Source organism: Pecten maximus, chromosome 5 (assembly GCF_902652985.1).
Source record: "Pecten maximus chromosome 5, xPecMax1.1, whole genome shotgun sequence".
Taxonomy (NCBI): domain Eukaryota; kingdom Metazoa; phylum Mollusca; class Bivalvia; order Pectinida; family Pectinidae; genus Pecten; species Pecten maximus.
In genome coordinates, this window is record NC_047019.1 from 46,526,294 (window position 1) to 46,544,151 (window position 17,858).

The 17,858-nt window shown below is 41.4% G+C and overlaps 1 protein-coding gene across 3 annotated transcripts in view; it reads right to left on the reverse strand.

Annotated features, from left to right (window-relative positions):
• Positions 1–6: 6 nt before the first annotated feature.
• The window catches only part of LOC117328190 (SAM and SH3 domain-containing protein 1-like), a 114,767-nt gene continuing 96,915 nt past the window's right edge, over positions 7–17,858 (reverse strand). For 2 of the 3 annotated variants that reach the window (XM_033885608.1, XM_033885606.1), the window contains exons 12-17: positions 11,038–11,180; positions 10,343–10,540; positions 8,634–8,784; positions 6,501–7,513; positions 3,263–3,394; positions 7–1,294 (exon numbers count right to left, since the gene is read on the reverse strand). In XM_033885608.1, coding sequence (XP_033741499.1) covers positions 998–1,294; positions 3,263–3,394; positions 6,501–7,513; positions 8,634–8,784; positions 10,343–10,540; positions 11,038–11,180 — 1,934 coding nt within the window. In that variant the 3' untranslated portion in view covers positions 7–997. The remainder of the gene's footprint in view (positions 1,295–3,262; positions 3,395–6,500; positions 7,514–8,633; positions 8,785–10,342; positions 10,541–11,037; positions 11,181–17,858) is intronic. The other variant, XM_033885607.1, reaches the window with a different exon arrangement.

A 17,858-nucleotide genomic window follows, 5' to 3' on the forward strand; every position in this document is an offset into this window, starting at 1 on the left:
TTTGATCCTTTATGGCCTGCCCATAAGCATCTGCAGGTCAGTCAGGACCAACATGTACGCTATCAAGCTGTCATCCCATGTTGATTATAATACTGATCAAGTTAGAATGAATTCCAATAAAAACCAAACAAATGATAGTCAAAAATGTGATTTCCCTATATAAACTATAGTAAGGTTTATCTCCTCCCCCTTTTTGGCCCTTTAAGTCCCTGGGGGTCAATCAGTGCCAATATGAACATACAATTTTGGTAAAGGACCTAAAGACCTCTCTATTTATGAAGAATATTTGATTCCAATACATCTGGAAGTTGAGAAGATTTTTGAAATTTTACTCAATTTGACTCTTTTTGGCCCCACCCCTCAGGCTACTAGGGGTTAGGAAGGGACCATATACATGTAATTCACAATTTCGGCTGAACTTTGGTCATTGAAGCTTCCTGCCAAATTTCATTGAATTTGGTTCAGCAGTTTTGGAGAAGAAGTCGAAAATGTAAATTGTTTTTGATGCACAATGCCGGACAAAAAGTGAGCGGAGTAGGTTAAATGAGACTCGGGTGACATAAAAATGCTTCATTTCAGCCCCAGAAAAAACATCTAAGATCCATTCAATTTTAATTGTAAGAGATTAAAACTTTAAAATTCTACCACAAAGAAGTTGTATAAAGAAGTAGGAAAGCATCACACATACTCCTCTGAATAGTACACAGGTGAAATGAGCAGACACAGACTACACATCACACAGCTGGTCAGATCAACTAGATACCATGGGATTTTCATCATCATGAACAAATGAAAAAAAGTTCATCCCATTATGAATTGAAGATTATCCTCGCATGAACAGATGAACTGGCAGATCATCCTCACATGAACAGATGTTGAACCTCACATGAACAGATGTTGAACCTCACATGAACAGATGTTGAACCTCACATGAACAGATGTTGAACCTCACATGAACAGATGTTGAACCTCACATGAACACATTTGGCTGTTTATCCTACACCCTATCCATCACAGCTGCGTCCTTGTTGCTTGTCTTTCTCAGTGTTGAAATACGTGTCCGTACCCAATCAAGTGCATGTGAGATTCGTTTAACATGTTTTGCATGTGTGCGAGTGATATCACGTATGTCCTCAAAATTGAGCTGAAGTAAATCCTCCATGGCAGTGAGTTTCTCCTCCACGAACATATTGGTATACATCGGAAGGCCAATGGATATGAAAAATTCTGGTATTGAAGAAATCTTTATCTCACAAGCCTTCGCAGCAGAGTCAGGCAAATCACGTGACAGCAACTGTGAGAAGAAGAAAAGTTAATGTATGTGGAGTTGCCTTTCTTAGATGGTAAGGTTTTTTTGAACTATCATTACTAAAAAAAAATAATTTTAGTTTTTATTAACTCTGAATGATTACAGTACACAAGTTTTCTTATTGTTGTTCAGGTTTCTTACTCAAGCATTAACTACCATGGTGAAAAAGTAAGTATTAACAGAAAGAATGGTATGTGGATACACTTTATAATGGATACACTTTAGAATATATACACTATATAATGGATACACTTTATAATGGATACACTTTATAATTGATACACTTTATAATGGATACACTTTAGAATATATACACTATATAATGGATACACTTTATAATGGATACACTTTATAATTGATACACTTTATAATGGATACACTTTAGAATAGATACACTATACAATGGATACACTTTAGAATAGATACACTTTACAATGGATACACTTTAGAATAGATACACTATACATGTATAATGGATACACTCTGAAATTGATGTATACATTTTACAATGGATACACTTTATAATGGACACACTTTATAACATGACACATTATAATGAATACACTTTATATACAAGAGATCCCAGAGGGTTTGGTCCTATTAACAGCTTAGGTCATTTAAGGACGGCCTCCCGTGCGTGTGACATGCATGAGTGTGGTGAGTGCGTATGTGTGTTTTGGGAGACTGCGGTATGTTCGTGTTAAGTCTCCTTGTGATAGGCCGAAACTTTCGCCGATTTATAGTGCTACCTCACTGAAGCATACTGCCGAAGATACCCAGCAGGACACCCCACCCGGTCACATTATACTGATAACGGGCGAACCAGTCGTTCCACTCCAAATATGCTGAGCGCTAAGCAGGAGTAGCAACTACCATTTTTAAAGACTCTGGTATGTCCTTGCCAGGAGACAGAGCCCACAGCCTTCCTCACAAGGGCGAACACTCCAGGTAGGGCGTAAGAATTGTACCTGCTGCCCCCATTGCATGATCATAAGAGGCGACTAAATGTGGGATCTTATCTTTTCTCTTCTTTCTTAACAACTTTCTTCTTCCTAATGACTCCCTTGACAATGCCTCACTTTTGGATCCCAGAGGGATCTTGGCGCCCACCATTGAATGATCATTATTGGTTCTATGTCAGACTGATCTTCTCTCTACTTTTCCTTTCTTTCTCTTACTTATAATCTGATAACAATTTTGACATAAAGTGGAACCTACATGTGAAGTTTGAGAAACATCACTCATGTGTGCCATTGTGTTTTTCTAATCAAAATTCTTAATGCAAATGGCACAACAAAGGACCACATGAAGTTTGAGGAATATCCCTCCAGTACTTTTCGAGAAATAGGGATATTTCAAGAAATACCGATAACAAACTTAATTCTCAAAATCAAAGACAACAGCCTTTTGATTTTCTGATCAACAATCTGAATTCAAATGGCACATATAGGGACCAAGGGGAACTTACACAATCATGGAGTTTGAGGAATATCCCTCCAGTACTCCAGAAATAGCGATAAAAAACTTCAACTCTCAAAATCCAAGATGACCGCCAGTAGGCCATTTTATTTTTCTGATCAAAAACCATAATTCAAATGGCACAACTAGGACCAAGGGGAGCCTACACATGAGGTTTTAGGAATATCCCTCCAGTTCTTTTCGAAAAATAGTGATAACAAAGTTCAATTCTCAAAATCTATGATGGCCACCTTTCGACCATTTTGTTTTCTCATCAGAAATCTAAATTCAAATGGCACAACTAGGGACCAAGATGAACCTACATATATAGTCAGAGGAATATCTTCTAGTACTTTTTTAGCGATAACAAGGATTGCTTATGGATGGACAAACAACAGACAGACCATGGACGAAGGCAGATTTGAATAGCCCACCATCTGATGATGGTCAGCTAAAAATAACTTTAAGGTGACAGAACATAGACTGTTAACTGACCGCTGGTCGGTGCCGGCTACACAGCTGTTGGACACGGACTTGATCTACCACCAGAGCCACGCTGACTAGGTCCTGTCTCAGCTCGTCTGCATACCGCTGGACCAATAGTGGAGGAATTCCACACTCTCCTGTCTACAACATCCCACAGTAATTGGTGTTACAAAAGTATCATACTTTACACTTATTATATATTTAGTTTAAACAATATTTTATTCAATATTTACATGTCATATATATGATACATAATAATAAAAGGATTCAGAAAAAAGTATGAAAATATTTATTTAAATCTGTCTCCTTAAAATATATTATATATTTGCTTTAATATATCAAATATAATCCTAATCTTGCTGAAAAAACTGAAAGAGCTTTATTGCAATAACTTTCAATCCAAAGCTAATACCTGCAAACCATACCAAGGTGCATACAGACCTCGCATAATTCTTATTTTCATTGAACTAGGCCAACTCTACACTAGAAATCCTTTAATAAAAGCTCCTAAAGGCACATTGTTTTTTATCTTATTTTTTTTTTTTTTTTAGTAAATTTAAGTTCTTAAAGTTTACATACACAGGTGTTTTAATCACATATTACTGCTTTATTCTTAATTAGAGAATCATATTTCCCTATTCATTATTTGAAAATGTGAAAAAAAAAATGTGAAAGTTGAGTTTGGATATCACTTAGAAGAAATTTTTGAATTTTAATATCTCTAAGATCAGAAACCTTTCTGGCCAAAACCCGACTGTAGTGGTGATGATTCTTATACATTTTTCATGCTATGAGGAAAGAACAACTAATGTCCTCATTTACAAACTGCTATTAAACCGAGGCTTGGTAATTACAAAATCTATAGGACTAATCTATGAAAGGTTACACATCATTCATGGTAGGAATTGGCATGATTTTTGAGAACTTTATTAACACATTTTATGAAAATTAATTATTAACAAGAGGCCCATGGGCCTTAACGGTCACCTGAGATTTGAAATATTTCAGTTTATTTAATTGACCCTTTTTGCCCCCCCCCCCCCCCCCCCTCCCCCCCTCATCAGCCCATAGGGGTCAGTCAGGGCCAACATATGCATATTATCAAAAGCACCATAAGACCCATCAAACTATAAAGAGTATTTGATTCCACCTTATTTCAGTCTTGAGAAGATTTTTGAAATTTCAGTCAATTTGACCCTTTTTAGCCCCGTCCATCAGCCCCGGGGGTCAGTCAGGGCCAACATGCACATGCCATCAAACTGTCATCCCTTGCTGACAATTTTTACAAAATTAGAATGAATTCCAAAAGAAATAAAACAAATAAAAGTCAAAGATGTTATTTCCCTATATAAACTATAGTTAAGTTAAGCCCCTCCCCAGGGGCAAACGTGAAACCCCTGGGTCATGAAATTTACAATTTTGGTAAAGCACCTTAAGACCCTTCCATCTATGAAGAGTGTTTGATTCCAGCATATCTGTGAGTAGAGAAGAAGATTTTTGAAATTTCAGTCAATTTGGCCCTTTTTAGCCCCGCCCATCAGCCCCTGTGGGTCAGTCAGGGCCAACATGTGCATGCAATCAAACTGTCATCCCATGCTGACAATGTTTACAAAATTAGAATGAATTCCTATAGAAATAAAATAAATTAAAGTCAACAATGTGATTTCCCTATATAAACTATAGTAAAGTTTAGCCCCTCCCCAGGGGCAAACGTGAAACCCCTGGGTCATGAAATTTACAATTTTGGTAAAGCACCTTAAGACCCTTCCATCTATGAAGAGTGTTTGATTCCAGCATATCTGAGAGTAGAGAAGAAGATTTTTGAAGTTTTAGTCAATTTGACCCTTTTTGGCCCCGCCCCTCAGGCCCCTGGGGGGTTTGGACCATATAATTTACAATTTTGGTTGACCTTTAGCCATAGAAGCTTCCTGCCAAATTTCATAGAATTTGGTTTGTGGGTTTTGGAGAAGAAGTCGAAAATGTAAATTGTTTACGGACGCACGACGGACGACGCACGATGCACGACGGACGACGGACGACGCACGACGCACGACGACGGACAAAAGGGGATTAGAATAGGTCACTTGAGACTTTGTCTCAGGTGACCTAAAAATGTATATTGAGGATGAATTATAGTTGAAATCAATTGTTTGTTAAAAATATTTAATCAAAGTACTGAAAGTACCATAATGCAGTACTCTTGTGCATTTTTATCAGTTGACAATGTTTTATAAGTTGTTTTTTTTTCTGTTGGAATTGTATCACAAGCAGGATTTCGTCTTAGTTTTGAACAAGTCAATATTCAGTTCTCCCATTGGTTCATTACTGTACTTTGACAGATAACACGTTTGAACCTGACCAACCTCACGTGTCCATTGTATGTATTTTAGTTAGTCAAAAGCCGTTTGAATATGTTTACAGTTGTGACTTTGAATATGGGTGATGTGAACTAGTTCCAGCAAACTTTATTGAGTTCCATTACAGGAACGCATCAGTCAAATGTAACAAATTTAGAGCCTTTTTATTTTGTGAAGTACGGAGAAGAAAATAATAATTTGATGCATATCTCCATTAAAATGAAGAAATACCTCAGTACAATGATAATATATTGACAGAGTAGTTATCACAATAATTAATTGAAGGCTACAAATTCAAAATATAGATTTAAAAAAAAGCCTTGTGTCTGATGGTAAATCTAACACCAGGTATTGTTCAATGCTTTATATAATGTCATTGTTGACTTTGTATTCTATTGACAAGTACTGTATGTCAAGTTGTCAAAGGGATGTCATTCATGAGAAAACTTTCTGACAGTACTTTGGAATTTCCGCTTCTCAATCACTTAAAGATTTGTATCAAAAGGGATGCTGAATATTGCTCCTTAAGCATTTATTTCACCCTAGGTCAATCTTCTAAATGGAACAGTCATCACTGGAACTATCAGCAAGGGAAATATAAGGTTTTTAAAGATGTTCCTTGCAAGACTTGGAAAAGTTTATCACATAATAATGAAGCAATGGGAGCCTATTTTTCTTTCACAAATAAAAATTCTATTTTATCTATAAAGAATTACTGAATGGCTAGCTCGAGAACAGGAACTTGAATTTTCATACTGAATAGATTTGATAATTTTCATTTATGAATTCAATGCTAATTCTCTTATTTTATGGAGCCTTTCAGTTTAAGACACCAAAATGTTATTTACATTTGAATATTAACTATTACTGATAACTGACAGAACACCTACCTTTGTAGAATACGGCTCTAAGGCAAGATCTATGTTTTCTGACAGCAGCTTGGATGTGATGAGATTCAGGAGAGAGCGCATCACCGTTCTATACTCGGGCGGGTCCTCTGGTTTGGCTCCCTTGACACTAGCCCTATCTGCAGACATGGATCTCCGTGATAACTGACCTACGCTTTGGTAATCTCCGTCATCCAGGCGGGACGCACTGCGATACCCCGCAGGCTCATGAGAGTTACGCCCCTGGGGATTACGGAGCACTAGAGAGGAGGGAGGTGTAATGTGTGTTGGGTGTGGAGTCACCCCATCATTATCTGGTACACTATCAGCATTTAGATTCAGGCTTCCTAAAGGACACATCACTTGGACCTGAACATCTCGTAAGTTCCAGTCCTGTCTGGGAGCACACTTACGTGGAAACGGTTGTGTACTATGTAATGGAGAACACATGCTTCCCTGCTGGGATTGACTAGAAGACACAAAATCACTATTGATGCTGCTACTTTGGCGCATGTGAGCTTTGGGTGAGGATAGGTTATTGGCTAAATTATCACAGTTGGCTTTCCCATACGTAGGAGAAGTTTGCGTTCCCGCAAAGTTACACATGATGACCATATCACCAGAAAGTCTTGACAGATCATTGGTTGGGGCCGTACAATCCACACTATTGGTGATCTCGCTGACCTCACGATCCTCAGCTGTATATTCCTTATCACTCCTATCTAAGTCCTCAGAATTTCCTGAGCTGCCCACACCTGAGTGCCCTCGTTGGGACCGCGGAGGACCCGCCCTGACCCCTGGGGAGGTGTTGCCTTTGTTGGAATGTAAACCATACTGCTGTTTCAGCTCACTCGAAGTTGGGTAGGCATCCCGATGAGCCAGATGCTCAAAGCTTGCATAACAGCCTGAATCCTGACTAGGAGCATAAGATGTACCATGTCGGTATTCTTTGTTAATGAATGCTACAGGGGGTCCAGCCCTACCCTGGTGGACCTTCCACTGTAATGTTGGTGTGTCTACAAAACAAGTAGAGGTTTCAGAGGAATAGTGAACAATGCAGGAATATCTGATATATTATACAACAGTTCTGTAACTTACATTTCTCTAACGTTGTATGTTACATATGATGTACTGAACAGTTCTCTAACCTTGTATGTTACATACAATGTACTGAACAGTTCTCTAACCTTGTATGTTACATACGATGTACTGAACAGTTCTCTAACCTTGTAACATACGATGTACTGAACAGTTCTCTAACCTTGTAACATACGATGTACTGAACAGTTCTCTAACGTTGTATGATACATACGATGTACTGAACAGTTCTCTAACCTTGTATGATACATACGATGTACTGAACAGTTCTCTAACCTTGTATGATACATACGATGTACTGAATAGTTCTCAAACCTTGTATGATACATACGATGTACTGAATAGTTCTCTAACCTTGTATGTTACATACGATGTACTGAACAGTTCTCTAACGTTGTATGATACATACAATGTACTGAACAGTTCTCTAACGTTGTATGTTACATACAATGTACTGAATAGTTCTCTAATCTTGTATGTTACATACAATGTACTGAATAGTTCTCTAACCTTGTATGTTACATACAATGTACTGAATAGTTCTCTAATCTTGTATGTTACATACAATGTACTGAACAGTTCTCTAACGTTGTATGTTACATACGATGTACTGAATAGTTCTCTAACGTTGTATGATACATACGATGTACTGAATAGTTCTCTAACGTATGTTACATACAATGTACTGAACAGTTCTCTAACGTTGTATGTTACATACAATGTACTGAATAGTTCTCTAATCTTGTATGTTACATACAATGTACTGAATAGTTCTCTAACCTTGTATGTTACATACAATGTACTGAATAGTTCTCTAATCTTGTATGTTACATACAATGTACTGAACAGTTCTCTAACGTTGTATGTTACATACGATGTACTGAATAGTTCTCTAACGTTGTATGATACATACGATGTACTGAATAGTTCTCTAACATTGTATGTTACATACGATGTACTCAACAGTTTTTTACCTCATATGTTAGTATGGTGTACAGTTCTCTAACCTCGTATGTTAGTATGTTGTAGTTCCCTTACCTTGTGTGTTTTTGATGAGGTCAGCTGTACTCAACAGTTTAGTTCTGATGAGTGGGTCAAATATCCCCAATACATCAAGGTCCTCTTCTTCAACATTTGCAAAACAGTCCAACTCATCAAATCCATTCTGAATAAACACTGTCTCCAGACTCTGAAAACAGCAACATGGTATTATACAGAAACAAACAATACATTTCACCTACTGAAACTTAGAAATTTGATCTGTTATATGTTCTTACATAGCCACAAACTAAATTTTAGCAGTATAACTAAAGACATAATGAAATCAACCCTAGTATCTACGATAACCTACCTATGACCTGGTATCTATGATAACCTACCTCTAGCCCTATGACCTGGTATCTATGACAACCTACCTCTAGCCCTATGACCTGGTATCTATGATAACCTACCTTCAGCCCTATAACCTGGTATCTATGATAACCTACCTCTAGCCCTATGACCTGGTATCTATGACAACCTACCTCTAGCCCTATGACCTGGTATCTATGACAACCTACCTCTAGCCCTATGACCTGGTATCTATGACAACCTACCTCTAGCCCTATGACCTGGTATCTATGACAACCTACCTCTAGCCCTATGACCTGGTATCTATGATAACCTACCTTCAGCCCTATGACCTGGTATCTATGATAACCTACCTCTAGCCCTATGACCTGGTATCTATGACAACCTACCTCTAGCCCTATGACCTGGTATCTATGACAACCTACCTCTAGCCCTATGACCTGGTATCTATGACAACCTACCTCTAGCCCTATGACCTGGTATCTATGATAACCTACCTTCAGCCCTATAACCTGGTATCTATGATAACCTACCTCTAGCCCTATGACCTGGTATCTATGACAACCTACCTCTAGCCCTATGACCTGGTATCTATGACAACCTACCTCTAGCCCTATGACCTGGTATCTATGATAACCTACCTCTAGCCCTATGACCCGGTATCTATGATAACCTACCTTCAGCCCTATAAGCTGGTATCTATGACAACCTACCTCTAGCCCTATGACCTGGTATCTATGACAACCTACCTCTAGCCCTATGACCTGGTATCTATGACAACCTACCTCTAGCCCTATGACCTGGTATCTATGATAACCTACCTTCAGCCCTATAACCTGGTATCTATGATAACCTACCTCTAGCCCTATGACCTGGTATCTATGACAACCTACCTCTAGCCCTATGACCTGGTATCTATGACAACCTACCTCTAGCCCTATGACCTGGTATCTATGATAACCTACCTCTAGCCCTATGACCTGGTATCTATGATAACCTACCTTCAGCCCTATAAGCTGGTATCTATGACAACCTACCTCTAGCCCTATGACCTGGTATCTATGACAACCTACCTCTAGCCCTCTGACCTGGTATCTATGACAACCTACATCTAGCCCTATGACCTGGTATCTATGACAACCTACCTCTAGCCCTATGACCTGGTATCTATGACAACCTACCTCTAGCCCTCTGACCTGGTATCTATGACAACCTACATCTAGCCCTCTGACCTGGTATCTATGACAACCTACCTCTAGCCCTATGACCTGGTATCTATGACAACCTACCTCCCACCCTATAAGCTGGTATCTATGACAACCTACCTCTAGCCCTATGACCTGGTATCTATGACAACCTACCTCTAGCCATATGATCTTGTTTCTATGACAACCTACCTCCAAACCTATGACACGCAGCACCTCTTGTACAGTTTTAGGTTTGTTTGAACGCTGGTCAAGCCAAGGCTCCAGAGCTGTTTCTCCCGTGTACAGAGGTTCTACACATGATACTCTGAACCACCCTGTCTGGCCCTTGAGTACTCCTCTCCACAGGTCTCCAGGAGGCTTGTACAGAACACGGATGACATCCCCTTTCTGTAACATAAAACAAGACTCAACAATGTGTCCCTGGTTCAGTTACAACATACAATTAATAATCGGCATGAGTATATCCCTACCACTGAGGACAAGATCAAGTCCCCATGGTACTTACCTGTAGTGTGAGGACGTCCCTACCACTGAGGACAAGATCAAGTCCCCATGGTACTTACCTGTAGTGTGAGGACGTCCCTACCACTGAGGACAAGATCAAGTCCCCATGATACTTACCTGTAGTGTGACGACATCCCTACCACTGAGGTCATTCCTACTTTCGAGGTCACTTTGTTACTTACCTGTTGTGTGACGACATCCCTACCACTGAGGTCATTCCTACTTTTGGAGGTCACTTTGTTACTTACCTGTAGTGTGAGGGCGTCCCTACCACTGAGGTCATTCCTACTTTTGGAGGTCACTGTGGTACTTACCTGTAGTGTGAGGGCGTCCCTACCACTGAGGACATCCCTACTTTTGGAGGTCACTTTGTTACTTACCTGTAGTGTGAGGGCGTCCCTACTCTTGGAGGTTGGGACAAAGTCACTGTGAGCCTGGACATAGGACACCTGACCACACCCAGAGACCTCCTCCGCCGACACCACGGTCTGGCCTGTATTGGGGCTGGTACTACGGTAACTACCTGTAAACCACATTAAATCACAGGAAATCAGCCTTCAAGTAAAGAAATGTTATAAAAGAGGTTTAACTTCAAGAAAACAAACAAAGGAATTGCTATGTAAGTATCTAGGTTTGACATATACATTGATAACAACACCCCTACATCCCTTACCTACAATGTTTTTGTTTGACATATACATTGATAACAACATCCCTACATCCCTTACCTACAATGTTTACAAGGGCCTGTTCCCATTGTCACGATTTCCAGACTGACACATGTTACAGTACAAGGTTTCAGATGAAGGTTGATGAAGGTCATGGGAAAGTTTTATGGTCAACATCTTGATTTCATTTGGAAATATAATAAATCCCCTTATGCTATATGTAGTCAGACATGTTTGATGCTTGTTGATATGTTTAGTGGTTCTGGTGTCATAGTCCTAACTCTAATCTGAGATTGTGACTTTACTCAGATTTGACCTAGATTTGTATGGCTGATGTCAACATGACCTAGATTTGTATGGCAGGTGTCATCGTGACCTAGATTTGTATGGCTGGTGTCATCATGACCTAGATTTGTATGGCTGATGTCAACATGACCTAGATTTGTATGGCAGGTGTCATCGTGACCTAGATTTGTATGGCTGGTGTCATCATGACCTAGATTTGTATGGCAGGTGTCATCATGACCTAGATTTGTATGGCTGGTGTCATCATGACCTAGATTTGTATGGCAGGTGTCATCGTGACCTAGATTTATATAGCTGGTGTCATCGTGACCTAGATTTGTATGGCAGGTGTCATCATGACCTAGATTTGTATGGCTGGTGTCATCGTGACCTAGATTTGTATGGCAGGTGTCATCATGACCTAGATTTGTATGGCTGGTGTCAACATGACCTAGATTTGTATGGCAGGTGTCATCGTGACCTAGATTTGTATGGCAGGTGTCATCGTGACCTAGATTTGTATGGAAGGTGTCATCGTGACCTAGATTTGTATGGCAGGTGTCATCATGACCTAGATTTGTATGGCAGGTGTCATCATGACCTAGATTTGTATGGCGGGTGTTATCGTGACCTAGATTTGTATGGCTGATGTCATTGATAAAGCAGAAGACAAGAAAACACCTCCTGGTCTTTTTCTCCTTGTACCTTTTTGGGTCTCCATCCAAATCTCTTATATTTATCTATATTTTGCCCTACTTAATCGATTTAGAGTTGAGATATGGTGGGTTTTTTTGTCAGTATTCTTAGGTTTTTTTTGTATGAATAGTAAAAGTGACCCTGACATGGGACATAAACATCATTCCTGGCATTCTCTTACATGACCTTTGCATGTGATTTTGTCAAAATCTGTCATGGAATGAAATTTCTAACGTGATGTTAACAAAGACCTTGACCTTGTCCTGGGCATCAAAAATAAATTTACAAGCCCAAAACTATTTAAGGTAGTGATGATGTGCACTAAACTTTTGTCCTAATGTCATTTTATTATTGAAAGATACACCTTTTTGCTTCAATGTGAAGTATTCTTATTATTTGAAGGATAGATAAGTCATGGACACTGCTTATGTTAACTGTACAACGTATGAAATTGAATTTATGAAGTGGCACTATAAAGTAAGCCAAGGACAATTTCCTCCCCAAGCTCACTATAAAACTGTATTTACGATGAGAAGCTAAAAAGTCAGCCAAGGATATATTTTGTCTTCAGCTAACAATAAAACTCAATTTACCGTGCTTTGTTCATTATTAATGGTACATCAATGTGCTGTGCATAGCATAATCAATGATTCACTTTCTTTAAATAAACACAAGCACCCCTACTAGGCCAATATAGACAATGCCTACCCAAAAATTCTCAAGACATTTACAGTAGTCAGTGACCTTCTGAAACATACCGGACTTCCACCATCAGTCAGTGACCTACTGAAACATACCGGGACTTCCACCATCAGTCAGTGACCTACTGAAACATACTGGGACTTCCACCATCAGACAGTGACCTACTGAAACATACCGGGACTTCCACCATCAGTCAGTGACCTACTGAAACATACCGAGACTTCCACCATCAGTTAGTGACCTACTGAAACATACCGGGACTTCCACCATCAGTCAGTGACCTACTGAAACATACCGGGACTTCCACCATCAGTCAGTGACCTACTGAAACATACTGGGACTTCCACCATCAGTCAGTGACCTACTGAAACATACCGGGACTTCCACCATCAGTTAGTGACCTACTGAAACATACTGGGACTTCCACCATCAGTCAGTGACCTACTGAAACATACCAGGACTTCCACCATCAGTCAGTGACCTACTGAAACATACTGAGACTTCCACCATCAGTCAGTGACCTACTGAAACATACGGGGACTTCCACCATCAGACAGTGACCTACTGAAACATACTGAGACTTCCACCATCAGACAGTGACCTACTGAAACATACCGGGACTTCCACCATCAGTCAGTGACCTACTGAAACATACTGGGACTTCCACCATCAGTCAGTGACCTACTGAAACATACTGGGACTTCCACCATCAGTCAGTGACCTACTGAAACATACCGGGACTTCCACCATCAGTCAGTGACCTACTGAAACATACTGGGACTTCCACCATCAGTTAGTGACCTACTGAAACATACCGGGACTTCCACCATCAGTTAGTGACCTACTGAAACATACTGGGACTTCCACCATCAGTCAGTGACCTACTGAAACATACCGGGACTTCCACCATCAGTCAGTGACCTACTGAAACATACTGGGACTTCCACCATCAGTCAGTGACCTACTGAAACATACTGGGACTTCCACCATCAGTTAGTGACCTATTGAAACATACTGGGACTTCCACCATCAGTCAGTGACCTACTGAAACATACCGGGACTTCCACCATCAGTCAGTGACCTACTGAAACATACCGGACTTCCACCATCAGTCAGTGACCTACTGAAACATACTGGGACTTCCACCATCAGTCAGTGACCTACTGAAACATACTGGGACTTCCACCATCAGTCAGTGACCTACTGAAACATACTGGGACTTCCACCATCAGTTAGTGACCTACTGAAACATACCGGGACTTCCACCATCAGTCAGTGACCTACTGAAACATACTGGGACTTCCACCATCAGTCAGTGACCTACTGAAACATACTGAGACTTCCACCATCAGTCAGTGACCTACTGAAACATACTGGGACTTCCACCATCAGTCAGTGACCTACTGAAACATACAGAGACTTCCACCATCAGTCAGTGACCTACTGAAACATACTGAGACTTCCACAATCAGACAGTGACCTACTGAAACATACCGGGACTTCCACCATCTGTCAGTGACCTACTGAAACATACTGGGACTTCCACCATCAGTCAGTGACCTACTGAAACATACTGGGACTTCCACCATCAGGCAGTGACCTACTGAAACATACCGGAACTTCCACCATCAGTCAGTGACCTACTGAAACATACCGGGACTTCCACCATCAGTCAGTGACCTACTGAAACATACCGGGACTTCCACCATCAGTCAGTGACCTACTGAAACATACCAGGACTTCAACCATCAGTTAGTGACCTACTGAAACATACTGGGACTTCCACCATCAGTCAGTGACCTACTGAAACATACCGGGACTTCCACCATCAGGCAGTGACCTACTGAAACATACCGGGACTTCCACCATCAGGCAGTGACCTACTGAAACATACCGGGACTTCCACCATCAGTCAGTGACCTACTGAAACATACTGGGACTTCCACCATCAGTCAGTGACCTACTGAAACATACTGGGACTTCCACCATCAGGCAGTGACCTACTGAAACATACCGGAACTTCCACCATCAGTCAGTGACCTACTGAAACATACTGGGACTTCCACCATCAGTCAGTGACCTACTGAAACATACCGGGACTTCCACCATCAGTCAGTGACCTACTGAAACATACTGGGACTTCCACCATCAGTCAGTGACCTACTGAAACATACTGGGACTTCCACCACCAGTCAGTGACCTACTGAAACATACCGGGACTTCCACCATCAGTCAGTGACCTACTGAAACATACTGGGACTTCCACCACCAGTCAGTGACCTACTGAAACATACTGAGACTTCCACCACCAGTCAGTGACCTACTGAAACATACTGGGACTTCCACCATCAGTCAGTGACCTACTGAAACATACTGAGACTTCCACCACCAGTCAGTGACCTACTGAAACATACTGGGACTTCCACCATCAGTCAGTGACCTACTGAAACATACTGAGACTTCCACCACCAGTCAGTGACCTACTGAAACATACTGAGACTTCCACCACCAGTCAGTGACCTACTGAAACATACTGGGACTTCCACCATCAGTCAGTGACCTACTGAAACATACTGAGACTTCCACCACCAGTCAGTGACCTACTGAAACATACTGGGACTTCCACCATCAGTCAGTGACCTACTGAAACATACTGTGACTTCCACCATCAGACAGTGACCTACTGAAACATACTGAGACTTCCACCATCAGTCAGTGACCTACTGAAATATACCGAGACTTCCACCATCAGTCAGTGACCTACTGAAACATACTGGGACTTCCACCATCAGTCAGTGACCTACTGAAACATACGGGGACTTCCACCATCAGTCAGTGACCTACTGAAACATACAGGGACTTCCACCATCAGACAGTGACCTACTGAAACATACGGGGACTTCCACCATCAGTCAGTGACCTACTGAAACATACTGAGACTTCCACCATCAGTCAGTGACCTACTGAAACATACTGTGACTTCCACCACCAGTCAGTGACCTACTGAAACATACTGGGACTTCCACCATCAGTCAGTGACCTACTGAAACATAGTGGGACTTCCACCATCAGTCAGTGACCTACTGAAACATACCGGGACTTCCACCATCAGTCAGTGACCTACTGAAACATACCGAGACTTCCACCATCAGTCAGTGACCTACTGAAACATACTGGGACTTCCACCATCAGTCAGTGACCTACTGAAACATACCGAGACATCCACCATCAGACAGTGACCTACTGAAACATACTGAGACTTCCACCATCTGACAGTGACCTACTGAAACATACCGAGACTTCCACCATCAGTCAGTGACCTACTGAAACATACCGAGACTTCCACCATCTGACAGTGACCTACTGAAACATACCGAGACTTCCAACATCAGTCAGTGACCTACTGAAACATACCGGGACTTCCAACATCAGTCAGTGACCTACTGAAACATACTGGGACTTCCACCATCAGACAGTGACCTACTGAAATATACCGAGACTTCCACCATCAGTCAGTGACCTACTGAAACATACCGAGACTTCCACCATCAGTCAGTGACCTACTGAAATATACCGGACTTCCACCATCAGTCAGTGACCTACTGAAACATACAGGACTTCCACCATCAGTCAGTGACCTACTGAAACATACCTGGACTTCCACCATCAGTCAGTGACCTACTGAAACATACTGAGACTTCCACCATCAGTTAGTGACCTACTGAAACATACCGGGACTTCCACCATCAGACAGTGACCTACTGAAAGATACTGGGACTTCCACCATCAGACAGTGACCTACTGAAACATACGGGGACTTCCACCATCAGTCAGTGACCTACTGAAACATACTGGGACTTCCACCATCAGTCAGTGACCTACTGAAACATACTGAGACTTCCACCATCAGTCAGTGACCTACTGAAACATACGGGGACTTCCACCATCAGTTAGTGACCTACTGAAACATACCGAGACTTCCACCACCAGTCAGTGACCTACTGAAACATACCGGGACTTCCACCATCAGTCAATGACCTACTGAAACATACGGGGACTTCCACCATCAGTCAGTGACCTACTGAAACATACTGGGACTTCCACCATCAGTCAGTGACCTACTGAAACATACCGGGACTTCCACCATCAGTTAGTGACCTACTGAAACATACAGAGACTTCCACCATCAGACAGTGACCTACTGAAACATACTGGGACTTCCACCATCAGTCAATGACCTACTGAAACATACGGGGACTTCCACCATCAGTCAGTGACCTACTGAAACATACAGAGACTTCCACCATCAGTCAGTGACCTACTGAAACATACTGGGACTTCCACCATCAGTCAGTGACCTACTGAAACATACTGGGACTTCCACCATCAGTCAGTGACCTACTGAAACATACCGGGACTTCCACCATCAGTTAGTGACCTACTGAAACATACTGAGACTTCCACCATCAGTCAGTGACCTACTGAAACATACTGGGACTTCCACCATCAGTTAGTGACCTACTGAAACATACCGGAACTTCCACCATCAGTCAGTGACCTACTGAAACATACTGGGACTTCCACCATCAGTCAGTGACCTACTGAAACATACTGGGACTTCCACCATCAGTTAGTGACCTACTGAAACATACCGGAACTTCCACCATCAGTCAGTGACCTACTGAAACATACTGGGACTTCCACCATCAGTTAGTGACCTACTGAAACATACCGGAACTTCCACCATCAGTCAGTGACCTACTGAAACATACTGGGACTTCCACCATCAGTTAGTGACCTACTGAAACATACTGGGACTTCCACCATCAGTTAGTGACCTACTGAAACAT